The sequence below is a fragment of the Thalia democratica genome, unplaced genomic scaffold (assembly GCF_965202585.1).
Source record: "Thalia democratica unplaced genomic scaffold, ktThaDemo2.hap1.1 HAP1_SCAFFOLD_339, whole genome shotgun sequence".
Taxonomy (NCBI): Eukaryota; Metazoa; Chordata; class Thaliacea; order Salpida; family Salpidae; genus Thalia; species Thalia democratica.
This window is the reverse complement of record NW_028139422.1, coordinates 1-16,988: the sequence shown is the minus strand read 5'-3', so window position 1 is coordinate 16,988 and position 16,988 is coordinate 1. Positions and strand designations below refer to the sequence as shown.

General features: G+C 22.3%; 1 protein-coding gene across 1 annotated transcript in view; it reads right to left on the bottom strand.

Annotated features, from left to right (window-relative positions):
• LOC145846200 (uncharacterized) overlaps nt 1–11,119 on the bottom strand; it is a 45,462-nt gene extending 34,343 nt beyond the window's left edge. Inside the window, exons 1-5 of the mRNA XM_082953113.1 lie at nt 10,997–11,119; nt 10,736–10,870; nt 5,584–5,698; nt 3,629–3,744; nt 1,833–1,959 (exon numbers count right to left, since the gene is read on the bottom strand). Of these exons, the coding sequence (XP_082809239.1) occupies nt 1,833–1,959; nt 3,629–3,744; nt 5,584–5,698; nt 10,736–10,870; nt 10,997–11,096 (593 nt within the window). The 5' untranslated portion in view covers nt 11,097–11,119. The remainder of the gene's footprint in view (nt 1–1,832; nt 1,960–3,628; nt 3,745–5,583; nt 5,699–10,735; nt 10,871–10,996) is intronic.
• Nucleotides 11,120–16,988: the final 5,869 nt, after the last annotated feature.

Below are 16,988 nucleotides of genomic sequence, written 5' to 3'. Positions count from 1 at the left end.
CAATTATTAAAATTATAAATTAAAAAGATAACAGTAAGTAATTACAGATTAGTAATTATAAAGATTACAAAAATAAACCAAGTTCATTCAAGTTTTAATAAAAACAAGTCAACAAGACAAAAAGCATCTGTACTTAGATATCAAATTACGAAAATATTTTAAAATTAATTAATTTTACGTCAAAAAAATTAAAAAGTATATAAATGAAAGAAGTCTACTATATGTAACTTAATATTTTTACATATAATTTACGACATAATTGTAATGTTCGAAGTGTCATGTTACTTATGATCTTGTAACTTTTTTACTGCGTTAAAACAAGTGAATAACTTACTTTTTAGCACGTAAAAAAATTCTAAAAACGTTAGTTTAAGTTTTGGATATGAAAAACTAAAAAAACATACTTTGAAATAGAAAATTGTAATAAATTATGTTTGATTTGTTTTTGAAAAACTATTTTTTTAATTAATTTAAAGAACATGAAATTTCGTGTTATCATGCTATGGTTGTAAGTGAAACTTTTATAGCGTTACTGTTATTCTATCTCGAACTATTACTGCACGAAATACGAGTATATTAAATGTATTAATTTTTGTATTAACAAATCATCACGAAGTTTAAATTATTTTCTGGCCGTATAAAATTTTCAAATTAATGTAAATATTAATTTAGAGTTAAGTAGAAAAACAAAACAAATATTTTTTTAACATCTAGGCACTAAAAAAATTCTAAAAACTAATTGTTTGTAAGTTTTCAAATAAATTGTACTGCATAGAAAAAAATTATAATTAATTATTTACATTGGTTTAATAAATAGTAGATATAGGTTTAAAAAAATTGCAGTTTTTTTATTTAAAAATAAAATTATTAATATGTTAGTGTTTCCACGAATTTTATACCTCTAAATACTAAAACGTAAGTTTAACTATTTTCATTAAATAATTAGTATTTGAAACTTCCATTTCAAACTTATTTGTTTAAATGTTTTGTAAATTAACAAACCAAGGAAAAAAAAACCTTATACTCCTGAATTTGGTAGTTTGAAACTTAAATTGATATTTTCTTAGAGCTTTATCTATATATTTCAATTGTTAACAGACAAAAACAATTTTATTAAAATATTTACTGTTTTAGTGATGATAGAATATGTATAAAAATTCTACCACTTAAATGCTAGTAACAACTATTCATTTATAAATTTTATTATGTTATACACAAACCAGCAATGTAACAACTATTATAAATATCTTTGATTAATATTTACAAGCACTTTTTAAAAATTATACATATAACTATATTAACTTTCATTTCGTAATACACAGTAGTAGCTTTTACAGAAGTAAAAAAATAACAGTTTAATTACAAATAAAGTGTTGGTAAATTTATAGAAGAAAATAATTGAGGTATGTTTGGTGAGGGTTTTAAAGCTTAACCACATTTATGCTAACTATAATTTTAATAACTTTTTACAATTCGGTGAAAAATATAGACGTATTTAAAAATGGTCTGTCTAGTTTAAGTTGTAACTACCTTAGTTGAATTGTTTAATTAACAAAACAATTAACTTAAAAAAATATATCTTTGATTGAAAACTAAAAATAGTAAGTACACGATCGTTTTTATATTAACTATTTAAATACTTTAGTACTTGCTGCAAAAACTTAAAAATTAATTAGATTTGCAAAAGTAAAAGCTACTTTAACGAACTTAATAGATTAGTTACCGGTATAAAGAATAAAAACCAATACTTCCTTTAGAATGTTGTTCTTAATAATATTTTAAATGTGCAGCGTTAGCTAGAAAAAAAAATAAAAGTAAACAACAATACTTACTTCAATAGGCTCTTCTTAACACTTGCTGGTTTACTATCAAGTTCTTTAGTTACTTCGTATTTAGCTTTACTACCGTCAGACCATTTCCAAACTGGTGAGTTACCAATAGTTGTGTTGTAAGAAAGACCTGTTTATTTCATAAAGTACCATTATTTTTACTTGTGTCAAAGGAATAAACTTGAAAAACTTGAATAGCTGTTAAAAAGGTAAATATAGGCGAGATACAAACTTTAAATTTCTAAAAAGACCTACATAATAAGTAACTTTTAAATCAGAGTTAATGTTTGAGAAATAATTAAGTAATATTACAGAATCTATAGCTTTCATTGTTTTTTAGAAATGTAAAACTATGCAATTATGTATTAATAATTAATTTTACGTATTTCATAAATCCATTATTTTTAGATTTATAAAACCATAATTTTTGCTTAAGTAGTATGAAATTTAGTTTAAAAAGTTCAAAAATTTTATAATATTTAACAAAGGTACATTTAGTTTTAAAAAAGTATCAAGTCTAAGAATTTAATGTACACTTTAACTTATTAATTCATATTTCGTTATTATGAATTTTGTAAAAACTATGAGTAAATATAAGATAAAGTTATAAATTAAGTGTCATAAGGACTTGAAGGTTTTACTTTGAAGTTAAAAAAAAAGACTTAAATGGTTTTTATTGATTTCAAAACAAAAACTAGAACTAAAAATTTAATATAATAGTTTAATAAAAATATGTGTTGAATGAGAGACCTGTATAATAAAGAAAGTATTATTAAAGAAAAAAAAAACATTTTTAATGGTTCCAAAATTTTAAAAATATTAAAAAGTACTACATCAAAAATAAATATATGAATTTTGTAAAAGACCAAAACTAAAAAACATTTAAGTTTTTTTTAATAATAAATAAAGGCAAACTACAAACTTAAGTGTTATAAAATAGACATATAAAATTAGAAAAAAGGTAATTCTTTGAAAAGTTTTTCTTTTGGAGAAGTTTTTTAAAAATGTAAACTAAAAGAATCTGTAGTTTTCATTGTTGTCTAAAAATGAAATATTAAGCAAGTATGATTATAAATAATTTGTCCTATTTCTTAACTCGATCATTATCAGATTGTCAAAACCATAATTTTTGCTTAAGTAGTCTAAAAAGGTCATTTATACTTTTATAAAAAATAAAAACTATAATTCATTATATATTTTGTTATCGCGTTACTTGAAAAGTTACGAGTAAAGTTAAAGCAAAGTTATAAGTAAAAGTTTTTCTAAATATCCTTTTTTGGTTTCGGTATTTTACTTCGTTTTTAAATTTTAATATAAAAAACAAAGTTTTATAATTTTAGTTCTGTATAAATTCTAAACAAAACAGTCTTGAAAACAAAAAACAATAAGAAAACTGTTTTTTTGTTTTTCATTGTAAAAGGGGCGTTTATTTACAAACTAAAGCTTATTCCCAGGAATAATTCTTTTCTATTTATATGTAATGTTTTCTTTTTAGATTATCTCTTAGATTTGTTCAGCAGCTATCTATACTAGAGTTGTAGGTATCGAAAGATAAATTCATGTATTTTAGAGATTAAATTTATTTTTAGAAGTATCAAATAAATAATAAACAATATATAATTTTCTAACTGGATATTATAAACATCTAACTAGTAAAAAGGCTAATTACTTTTTCAAATTTAAACGAAACATATTTATTGAACTTACAAAGTATACTATTAACGTGATTTAAAACTAAAAGAATCATATATATTTCAAATTTTGTTATATTTATAAATACAAACATTTTCTATACTAACCAATCCAGTAAAACTCTCCGTCATTTTTATCGTTATCACTAATAAATTGAGCCAAACTCATCAAAGCTTTTTCACTTTTTGCAACAGCTAATTGTCCCTCGAACTCCATTTGACAACTGTTTGTAAAATTAACATGTTATAACAGATATTTTTTATAACTTTCCAATGAGTTTTTACTTTTTACTATAACTTTTTAACATATAATAAAAACTTGCAAAGTTTTTCATAACAGCTAAAACATTTTAAAGTACAAACTTTAATAACGCTATTAAAATATTTATTAGTATTCTTTGATTAACAATTTTTTTTATTTGTGTAAAGCTAAATGTAGAAAGATTTAAGAAAATTTTTACTTAAACTAAGCTCTTAAGATTTTATTTATAAATCAATTATATTTTTAACTTTTACATCATTCTTCTATATCAAACATTAAATATCAAATTAGGCAGGTATATGAATTGAGTTAACCTATAATATTCTAAACCTAGTCAATAGATTACGGCTTATATTGATTATACTAAGTAAAATCACAAAAACCGTCCTAGAAGTCAGCTAGTTATTTTATATTAGCTTATTGTAATTAACTAGTTTGAATAATTATGCTTACCAACTAAGCGTGCTTTGCGGTTAACAAAATGTTTCAAGTTTTCGCTTGTTTATCAAGTTTTAACTATTAGCAATTGCTCATTAGTTTTAAATATTAGCAATTATTAATCAGCTTCAACTATTAGCATTTGTTAATCTGTTTTAACTGTTAATATTTACGATTTAACGACAAGAGAAGCGTGTAGCGTATTTGTAAATCTATATAGCGAACTTGATAAGAAAATCTTTATGCGCTTAAAAAAAGTTTTTAAATATTATCACTTTTTAATCAGCTTCAACTATCACCAATTGTTCTTCAAACTAAAAACGTGTAACTTGTCTTGTGGTCGAAATAAATTAATAAAGCGTGTTTCTATATACATATTTATATACATAAAATCTTATTTTTAAACCAAAATTGTTTACTTTTAAGAAAAAGTAAGTAAATCAGTAAAAGTATATTTTGATTTAAAAATTTAACTTTATAAGTTTAAGTTTATTACTAGATTCAACTTTTAAATTAAATTTTGGTTTATACCAACTAGTTCAAAACCATGACTTGTGTATTGTAAAGCTTGGTAAATAGAAATAGTTGTGTCCGAGTTTTTTTTTTAAACTTGTCTGATTTTAATTTTTTTCAGTTTTATTCATATTTCATCATATTTAAAAAAAAAAATAAATGGTTAAACAAAACTTACAATTACCTAAGTATACATGCAAAGTTTGTTATATTTAAATTTAATAACTTTCTTTTTAATTTAATTATAATAAATGGCTTTTAAATTATCTAACCGACCGATACAAATTTATAATGACTAATAAATTTAAAATTATAAAAACAATTTAAACCATAAAAGCAGGACATTAGGTGTGGTAAAAATTTATTATATTGAAAACACAAATTTTAAATGTTTTCTTAGAAATTAAAATGACACCACATCTTTTTAGATTTCAAACAACATATCCAGGTGGTATCGAATTACGAATTGATGGAATGTTTCTTTTTCAATAAAAAACAAATTAAAAATATGTTCCAAATCAATTAAGCTTGCTATAAATTTAAATTTTTTTAAAGTTTTTTGATTGTATGTTTTCACAATAAGAAGTTTTAGAATATTTCCACTTAATACATTGAATCCTAATAGTAAACAATGGTTGACTTTTTTGGGTAGAAAATAGACTAGTTATGATATGAAAAACGTAACTTCATTATTTTAAGATGTTATTTACATCTTTCTTTAGTGGCTTCGAAAGTTTGATTCGTTTTATGATGACGTCACAATAAACTTACACAGTGTAAGCTTTAGCACGAAGAAATCTTAAATTAAAAGTAAAACAAAAAAATATCACTATGACTTTATAAGACTTACATGGTGTTAGCATCAGCACAGGGGACTTTTTCCTCTGAAATCAGGTAGCAACTGAAACCATCAGGAGTCTTTTGGTATCCTTCAGGACATTTACAATCAGATTGTTTTGTACAGTCTGTAAGATTTTTTTTTAATAAAATAAGAAATAGCTAATAAAAAATTATAAGTTTAATTTATTTTTTGATATCCATTCGGAAACTTTAATCAGTTTTTTTTTTTGCAATCTGTAAAGTTGTATTATTATTGTATTATTTTAATAAAAATGAGTAAAACCGGCGTATATATACAATGTATACCACTCTGTTTTGTACAATCTGTAAAAATATAGAATTATTTGATAAACTCATCGATTTTATTTACATCTCAAGCCATCAAAATTTTTAAGATAATTACAGTATACTTGTTTTTTAAACAACGATTATAAAACTTTGTAAAGTTCTGTAACTCTGTGACTTATAGACGAAAACGAAAATTTGCTTGAAAATATAAAACATTATTGTCAAATTTCCAGACAATTGTGCTATTTTCCATATGAAACCCTTTTAAAATCATGGTTAATAAAGGTATATCAACGTCGAAATTAATCTGACTATTATGACAATACGTATTTCAATCGTAGATAAAAGTCACGAAACTAATAAATTCCTTTTGAATTGCAAAAAGTAATAAAACCCCGAATAAAAGGTATGATTGTAATACATGCGTGTATTTTAACCATGAAAAAAAATGTTAAAACTTTAAAATATTTTTGCTATGCTATTATGTTTTTTATGTTTAAATTAAGATTTTTTTTTTCTAGTACAAAACACATTAAGATTTTTTGAACATTCGCAAACAAAACTCAAGTTTACAGTTTCCAAATAAAGCAAGTTGAAGTTAATTTATGAAATTAACCATAAACATCACCTAAGGCAGATTAGTTAATAAAACATGTTTTCGGTTAACGCTCTTGTAATGAAAGTTTTTGCAATATATAAGGTACTAAAGTACTACTAAAGAACTATGTATGTTCTATTTCAAGTTTAAAAAAAAACTAAATATTCAAGTTGTGTCTGTCTTAACTTATATTATTTGCTATTCCTTTAAAACTTTTTTATGTGAAATTTGTACTAACATACCGATTCAATAAAAAGTTTAACTGTTTAGAGTAAAGCTATTCGACAAAGGCATAGTTAGTCTAAATGTTAACAAATTAATTATTTTATAGATAAAATGTTTTTAAACAATTAAATTTTAAGACTTTTCAAAAATACATAGAAATTCCAATGAAAATTGATATGTTTCACAAATTTGAACTTTTGATTTAGTATTAAACAAATATATATATAACAATATTAGAAAAAATATAAAAAAATTATAAATATATTTAAAGATTTCATAAAGTTTGATTATAGTATATCAATATTTTTTATTTATGAGAATATAATAATACAAACGTTTATGCACTGCTTTGGTTTATTACCTGGTTTTGGTGAGCGTTAGTTGACCTTGTCAAATAAATTCAAAACAGTGAATAACATTTAGACATTGGCAGTAATATTGAGTAATATAGTATTTATGAGAATAAATAGATTGTTGAACAAAAGTAGAGACACTTAAAAAACTCTACTGTGAACAGTAGTTCAAAAGATAAGTAGTTGTGTGGTATTTGAGTGTTACAACCACGATAAAAACTGTTAAAAATATGTTGACTAAAAACAGTATTTTAAATTGGTAAGAAAGCGTTATTTACTTAAATTTAACTAAAATTAATCTTTAACATAACAAGCTTTGTCCAAAGAAAGCTTAGATCAAGTCAACAGTTACCACTAAAAGTTATCTAAAATTGAATCAAATTTATAAACCATAATTTAGGTTTCATTTGAGTAATAACTTAATGTTAAATCCGAAAATTTTGAAAAAAAAACATTTTTTAAATTAGAGAGCAGAATTATTATTTAAAACAGCATAAAACAGCAAAGGTTTCTTTGGAGTCTTTAACTTTAAAAAAACTACAAATGCAGTAAAAGATTTTCACGTACTTTAAAATTTTTTAATAAGCTTGAATATGTGAAAAAAGTTTGCTACAAATTTCTAATTTCTTTCAGCTTAAATTAACGTTAAAAATCTAGACTGATTAGTCATATAACTTTTTTGCAGAATTATTTTAAAAATGTATACATATAAAATAAAACATTATGAAGTTAAACAAACGTATGATAAACATGAATCTAAGTTAAAAACAAAAACTAATTTTGTTTTGTGGTGACTAAAAAACATAATGATAGTAAGGAATTTTATTTTAAATTAAATTTTGCACAATTTAAAAATATGCGTGTTTTTTTTAAATATTATTCTTCAAAATATCAATTTAAATGTCAACTTAAGTACTTATTACACTTATACGGTAGCTTTATTTTATACATAATGACAAGTTTTAATTTATTTATTTTTAATGACGTTACATAAATAATTTTTTCTTTTTAATTCATCAACTTTTTTGTTAAATGCACATACTTTAAAAATAAATAGATGTTAATAATCTGTTTAAAAAACTTTATTTAGTTTTTAATAAACTGTTTCAGACTGTATACATTTAAAAATTAGTTGTCGTGTTGTACAAATAAAACACTTTGGTCAATAACAAAACAAATTGTCTTTATACTAACTCAAAGTATGACTTAATACCAATTTTATAAGTTTTATAGTTTAAGTTATAAATTTAAATAGCTTTCAGATACAATTTTTTAATTGCTTAAACTTAAGTACTGGTAAACGTTTGTAATTGAAATTTTTTTATCGTAGGTGAAATATTTTATATAAGTGTAATACATTTAAAACAATTTATATTAAACTTAAATTTAAGGAAATATTTGCAAAACAATTGTGTTTTTGTAATTAATATTTTTATTAATAAAACTGACAATTCTCTTTATTTTTCGTTTATTACATAGAATTTAAACTAAATCAAACTTCACACTTATACATAACTTTTAAGAAATGTTTTTCATTATTGACTGGATAGAACTTTTTCTTTACTGATTTAAAACATTTTTGTACTATGAATTTAACCAGTGTTAAACAAGTATGTATGGTTTCTGTCTTGGTTAGTTAATAATAAAGTTTTAGTTAGGACACAATAAATTTATTATTACAATAAAATTGTCGCATGAGTATTTTCCATTGTGATTAAAGATTATAACATTTATATTATACTTATTATATATTAGATCGGAAATCACAAAATTATTACAGGTAAAGTTTTATTTAATGGTTTGTTTAACAAAAAATTGTTAATAATTCACTGTTTGTTATCTGTTTAAAAATTTTCTTTGTTTATCTTTATTTGAATCAATTTTCAACGGATATCTAATATTTAACTAATAAATATTTAGTACTTCTACATATAAACGTTAATTTAGCCTAAACTCTTTTTTATTGTAGAGATTAAAACGTTTTTTAAAAGTGACTTTAGTTAAGGTTATTTATCTATGATAATGTTATAAAATTATCTGAAAAAATTACTTTAATGGTATTAACACTTATAAAACCATTTTAATAATTACGTTTGAAAACTTTAAAGAAAGTTTGCTTTCGTTCAAATATACTAAACTAACTATAGTTTTTCTAAATTAGTTTTTTCGGTTGACTTATATAATATGACCTTAAAAGGATTTAAAAAATGTTGTTTTATTACGTAACAGAAAATGAAATAAAGAGTTATAAATATTAAATAAAAAATTATAAAGTCTAGCTTTTAGGATATTTTAACTACTAATATTTTAACGTAATTCACTTAGTATAAAAAAATGTTTATATGTTTTGTTCTTTATAGAAAATCAAGACTATTTATTAAAAGCTTTTGTACAAAGCACTTTGATAGTTTAACAAATGTAAAGAATATTATTAGCAAATAAAATGTTACTAGAAAACTAACAAATTAATGATTAAGGCGCTAAGAGTGTTTTCTTTGCCGAGTACTTAAAACTTTGATCATAAGTACTGATAAAAAAATCTAACAACCTTGATTTTATAACAAATACTTTAATACTATAAAATTACTTTGAACGTATTTTGCATCATCTGACGTTTGTTGTACTACTTATACTTAATCCAATTTAACACTTATTATAGATTTGTTACTTAAAAGTTTTATTGTTAAACAACTAATTTTGGATAATTTATTAGCATTTCACAATTTTTATTTAAACAGATGTAATATTTTTTCAGTTAGTAAGTTTATTAAAAATTAATCGATTATTTTTTAGAATTTTCATAAACTTATTTTGGTTTGCTTTTTATACATATGATAGTTTTTAACAGGTTTAGAAAGGTAACAACTAAATTTATAATTTAATTTTTTTTGTGGTATACAACAGTTACAAAGAAATTATGTGTGTTCATGTTACAACAAAATGTAATACAATTTGATACAATAGTAAATATAATTTATATTTTATATTTTAAATTAAACGGTGGATTTACTAGATACATTTAATGTATTCGTAAACTTATTTTACGAAGTACGTAGTAATCAATTTAAAACTGATGGACCATAAGCATAGTTTTGATCTCTAAAAAATTATTTAGATATAATAACTCAGATAATAATGTTTTCTTTTTAATATTTCATAAAAGATAAATAATTATATTAAACTAAATTTACCATAAGCACTTGATATATTTTCTTTATTATACGTAAAAATTGGTTAACATTAACGCCGTTATATTAACGGTATATGTAAGTTGTATTTATTTGTATATAATTTGCCATGAACAATCTCCAAAGTAGGTAAAACATTTTCAAAAACTGCTATTTTCGACTTTTAAATCAAAGACGTATATAAATATATATATTAAAGCTTTTATAACAAGTTCTGCTAGATAGTGCTTGACGAATTAATTTGAAGCTAAATATTTATCTAATTAAATAAAAACTATAATTTATACAGCCATTTATGCATTTATAATAATAAACTGTATATAATACTACGTCATAATTATTACAAAAATTTTCAAAATCTCAATATCTGTTAACTATTATAATAAACTGTAACTTACTGAGGAGTACTTTAAACTTTATATTTCATGTATGAAACAGCTGTACAAATATAGTTTTTATATAATTAGGTAGACACATCTATATGATACTAACGAATTTATTTTAACTCACCGTAAGCAACTTTCTCGATTTGCTTCATGACGTCACTGATCGGTTTCGTCACACTGGAAGCGTGATGCTTACGTAATATCCGGTCCATTTGCCTCAACGCATTCAATGCGCACGGACACATCTTGGTGAAGTCTCCTGAAAAAAAAGTAACGCTTAAAATTCGATAAATAAAGTTTGATGAAAAATTATTTAAAAGTTAATATTTTTGTACACTATAAAATTATGCTATTAAAGTGTTCAGTAATTTTTTAATAAACTCACTTGGACGTCTCCTAGCAGCAGGCCTCATCCGATTCACTTTACCGAAAACTAACTGTGACGTCATAAAGATTATTAGTAGGAGAATCAGTTTGCGCTCCATGTTTAGGGGTGTTAGTATAAAAAATTTCTGCAATACAATTAAGCTTAAAAATTTATATGATAATTAACATTGATTTTAAAAGTATAGTTAAATTGTATTCGATGCTTTATATCTAGTAGTTTATGTACAAGGCATATTTATCATACTGGTGTATTGAAATTGTGAACTTTTTAAATTAAATATAAAAACTGCAATAAATCAAAACATATATTTTAGAGTTCAAAATACTTCTAAACAACAAATCAAAATTAATCTAGTTTAAACTTACCAAAATTTTGAATTATTTTGCATTTACATCAATTAAACAAAAACAAAACAACCTAATGCAAGAGTAAAAATAATAGAAATAAGTTAGTAGTCTTTTTTTTTAAATTGTTGTAGAAATATATGATATTTAAAACATATTATTCTGAGAGGTAACAATGATTTAAAGAAGTTATGTAAACCTTTTTAAAAGTAAAAACAACATTTAAATTTAAACTGTTAGACTAACGTAAACTACGTTTCAATAGTAATTATTCTAAGATTTTACGCTAGTATACCGCATTCAATTACAAAACTTTTTTGAATAATAAAACTTTTCGAACAACTATTTATTCAATGTTTCCTAGTTATGTGCGCAAACGCTTCAGAAAAAAATTCAAAGGCCGACAATAATTACTCTCTGAAAAATTTTACTTTGAACATATTTTACAGCAATTACTACAATTATTTTCATTTTTGATACAAAATTGCAATTTTAAAACCAATTTCAAAACAATTTGTTCAATAAAATTTTTACAACTGGAATTTTATGAACAAAGTGTAGAAAATAAAAAACATAGGTGCAAAAAATAATAACATATTGAAACTGTACGTAACTGGAAAAAAATACTAAAGTAGATTTCTTTTAATAAATTTCGAAGGAATATTGAATTAACTAAAGTCTTTAAAAATTATATAGGTAGTATTTCGTAGGTTTTAAATAAATAAATTTTTGTAAAATTAATTTTAGAAAAAATTTTAAAGAAAAAATTGTAATCTTTTTCTAAAAGTTTTATTTTCATCGTAAGTACACTTAAAGTTCATTGTTACAATAAATATCTTTAAAACGGTAAATAATTTATTTTATTTTTACTTTATTTTTGCATCCAAATTACTAAAACAAATTTACAATCTTCTAAAACAGAATTTTTATGTGTTTGATACATCAATTTTTCATGGTTGTAAATAAATTCTAAGCAAAAGTTAGTTTAAAAACTTACGCAAAATTTCTTTTACCTTATAGTGTAAATTAAACTTGTGTTAATGACAATCAAGTTTTTTTTTTTAAATAAATTTTTCAAACGATGTTTTAAAAAGACTCTTTTTTATTAAGTTATACTTAAAAGATTTAAGTAAACGAACATACAAAAAATATACCACTTCATTTAAAAAACTGAACTACAATTTGTTTTAAATAATGTTACATTTTGACACAAAAGCTTAAAATTTTGCAGTAAAATTAAGCCTTTCTAAGCTCTAACTTTATGCTTAAACTTACTTAGTCGACTGTAAAATTTCAATCAGCCTTAAAACAATAAAAGTCAATTTTGATAAACAATTTAAAAGCAGTGTGCAAGATTTAAATTTCTTAAAACAATAAAAGTCTGAGATAATCTTTTCGTTCCATGCTGTTAAGTAAACAAAAACAATATTAAAACTGGAAAATCAAGAATAAAAACATAGTCACTGTTTACGTAAGACAAAGTTTGTTAATGTATTTTGTTTTTGTTTAAAAAAACTGCTTTTTTCAAATCTTTTTATACAGTGTTTTTTATGCAAAGTATGTTCAAACATAGTAATATCTAACCTTATGTTTGTTAATCATATCTTAGCGTCTAGTGCATGTTTATATACGAGGTATAAATAAAATTATTTGCTATTTTTTAAGTATTTATTATACAAACTTCAAAAACAAGTTAAAAGTTTAGTTCTATATAGCCAAGTTTTTTGTATGTAAAGCACTTAGGAAGGCAAGTAACAAAGTACACATTTATTACATAATTTTTTTATATTCTTTTAAAACTATTTAAATTTTAACGTTTTAAATAAACTTTAATTTCAAGAACAAAATAACTTTGTATTAATCAGCTGATAATTTGTTATGGAAAAGATAAATTTCTTAAGCAAAGCTAATTTATCATTTTCCGCGCCTTAAACTGAATTGTTTGTATAAAAACTAAATTAAAGACAAATAAGTCAAAACTAAATTACAAATCTAATTACCTCTGTTTACCTTTCAAGCTAGATTGGTAACTAGAAGTGACAATCTCTTATTATTTTAAACATTTCAGTCAAATTAGCGAAACCTGCTAATGATACTCAAAGATTTGTACAAATCTCTGCTTTATTGTTTTAATTGACATATATTTAATTTCAAAGTTTATAAAGCTTTTCTTATAGTTTATATTAAACAAAAACTAATTTAATCCTATTAAAACTTGCTTACGAATAAGTTTTAGAATACTTAGTTTTTGATAGTACTGAAAATTAGCCACTTACTTAATTTAGAAAGTGGTTTACATGAAAAAAAAAAACATACATAATATTGCTAAAAAAATTTAACTCATCATACAACTAAACATAAGCTCTTTGAATAAAATTAATAAAAATATTGTTTAAAATGAAGAAATTATATGGTTTTTAGCTCTCCAAAACTTTTTTACGAAACAAAACCAAGTTTGTCTCAATAAGGACAAGAAAATATTTTTGATAAACAAGTACATTTTACAATCATCAGTTAAATACACATTGTTACTAAACTGAATGTTAAACAAAAACGTATAGATTCGTAACACGTATATATATTTTTAAATTATAGTAAAGTGAATAAAACTTTTTACTAAATATTAATAGTGCAAACTAGGTTTATTTAAAACATAAAGCTCTGAAAAACTTAATCTTAACTTTAATTAACAATAAAAATATAAAAACTTTAGTTTATCTAGTTTTTAACAGATTGATTTATTACTGCTTCAAAAGTTAAAATAAATAAACAACTTAAGTAAATCATTCGATTAATTTTAATTAAGTATTACATTAATAATGTTAACTTGTATACTAGCTATCTACATAAAGTAATTATAAAACTATCTTTAGACTTTTTAAAAATTAGATTGTTTGTACAAAAACAACAGTTATTATTCTAATATATCAGATCTCGTACAACTGTTTTAAAAGTTTAAGTTACAATAACAAATAAAATAAAGTAATAAAAGTGAGTCTTATTATTTACTTACAACAATAAGACATTGTACTTATTGTATGTTTTATGTTTTATTTTATTTAAAATTTGCTATAATCAGCTGAATAAAACTTAACTTTATTAAAGTTAAAAGTTTAAACTTTTTCTACGATATCTGCGAATTATAATTAATATCACATTGAGTTGAAACAATACAAAAGTCTGAGATCATCTTTTTGTTTCCAACTATTATGTAAATAAAAACAATTAAAAAAACTAGAAAAAAAGAATAAAAAATAAAGCAGTTGTTTACTTAAAAAATATAAAAGCCTTTTTTTGTGTTATCTATTTTGAAGAACTTGTTTTTTTACAAATAATCTTAAAATTTTTGTCCGATGCAAACAACTTAACGCTTTTAATATAAATAAATAACTTTAGAAAAAACTCATTAAAAAATTAATTTTTTTTTGTTTAACTGATGTATATTAAATTTTTTTATTCCTATAAAATTAATCTTGACTAATTTTTATAGTAACTTCTGCAAGGTATTTTTTATGTAAACTGTCTTTTGATGTGTGTTAATAACTACGTTTAAGTTGAAAAATTTAGTGAATTTTTTCATACTATCAAACAATAAAAGCTAACTAAAACATTCTTGCCGTAACAATTTTAAGTTTCCTATCTAACGAACCTACTTAGAAAACACTCATCCATCAATTCAATAAAGTCTGTACAAAGTTAGAGCCTAACACCAATATGTTTGTTTTGAAACAAATTAAAGACGAATTAGTATTAACTCTTCTACAATATTTATCTATATATGAAGTGAAGTTGGTAACTAGTTGTAACATTCGCTAAGCATTTCAAAGTTCTACAAATTTTAATTAAAGACCTTTTGTCGTTTATTGACATTAAAAACCATTTTTCTTCTAATCATAAAAATATTCAAAATCGAAGCTCTACTGAATATAATCTTTGTATGCTTCAACTAAGTAAATAAAAAATTAAGTTTTTTTTAAATAGTACATACTATAAAGTTGTTTTATAATATCTTCTAATAGCAGTTAAAATTGTCTAATGAAAACTGTGTTGATAATAAAGATTTAAAACAATACATTTAGACAAGGTTATACATCGTTACAATGAAAAAATAAGCGTAACGAACTTTAATGAAAGAAATTACAAACTTCTGATATACAATTAAGTCATTCTATATCACAAACTGACTGTTTTTAAATTAAAGTAACATACTATATACTCAATAAACTCTCAAAACCTCTTTTTTTCACAAAAAATTCTGTAACACTACATCTACCCACACAACTTGCTGTACAATCGAAACTGGTGTACTCCTACGTCATCTCCAAAACTTGTATCTTTGAACAAAAATAAAAACATGTATTCCGTACTTTTTTGTGACACGATTTTTTCCTGAATAACAAGTCAGTTTAAGTAAAGACCATTTAATACATATATGACGTCGAAGTTTTGATTAGAAAAGTTGTAAATGTAGAGATAAAATTTACATAACAAATTAAACAAACAAAGCTTGATATATAAATGCATAAACTAACTTCGTCAATAAGGTTTTAAGTTTATAAAAAGCTTAATTTAAGTTTTTGGAAACATAAAAACTTATCGTTATCACGATTAAATTAGTTTAATTTGTTATACAGACAACAATTCTAAGTGCAAAAAAAATAGCTGTTAATCATGTAATATTTAAGAAGTTGAAAAAGTACAAATGTTAACGAACTTTTTACTTTATAATGCATGTATCACTCTATATCAATTTTAATCGTATTGACTATATTGCTAGTAAAGAAAAAAAAAATAATAATAAAATAATAAAACTACTACATTAAAAAACGAATAAAAAGAAGAAATACATTTTTATTTTGAACCATAAATAAACTATGATTAATGTGTATAGTTATAAAGTTTTTAAGGTACGGATTTATAAGTCCTTCAAAAGTTAAAGTAAATACACATCTTAAGTTTATTATCTGCTGGGTTTTAATTAATTAATAATTTTTCCCTGTATACTAACTAGTTAGATTAAGTTATTATCAAATTTTATGTCTTTTTTATTTCAAAAATTATGATAGAAAATCTGCAAAAAAGAAATAATGAGACCTATAACTTACTTTAATTAAAAAAAACAATTCATTAATTTTCTGTTTCGCATTTTATTTATTAAAAATCAAAAATTAACTTGACATAACTTAATTTTATAATTGTTATTGTTTCAATATACCTACGATTTTCTACAAAGAAAAAATTATTTTTAATTAAGTTAGACTAATAAAAAAATGTTTAGATAATCTGTTCATTCCAAGATCAATGTAAACAAAAACAATTAAAAAACTGGAAAAACAAGAATAAAAAACAAAGTAACTGTTTACCTGAAACAACAACTGTAGTTATTGTAGTGTGTTTCTTATTTTCAAGATATTTTTTTTGATATAAACAATCTTGCGATTTCCATAAATGGAAACTAATAATTACTCACATTATGTTTATATAATTTTATTGATTAGAAATAACTCTTAAAAAACTAAAGGTTTATTTTTAACTGTTGTATAGTGTAACTTTTCTTAAAAACTATTTTTTTATTAATTTATGTACGTTTTAAACGTAAAATAACTTTCAATTCATTTTTATAATTTTTAAATCATTACATATAC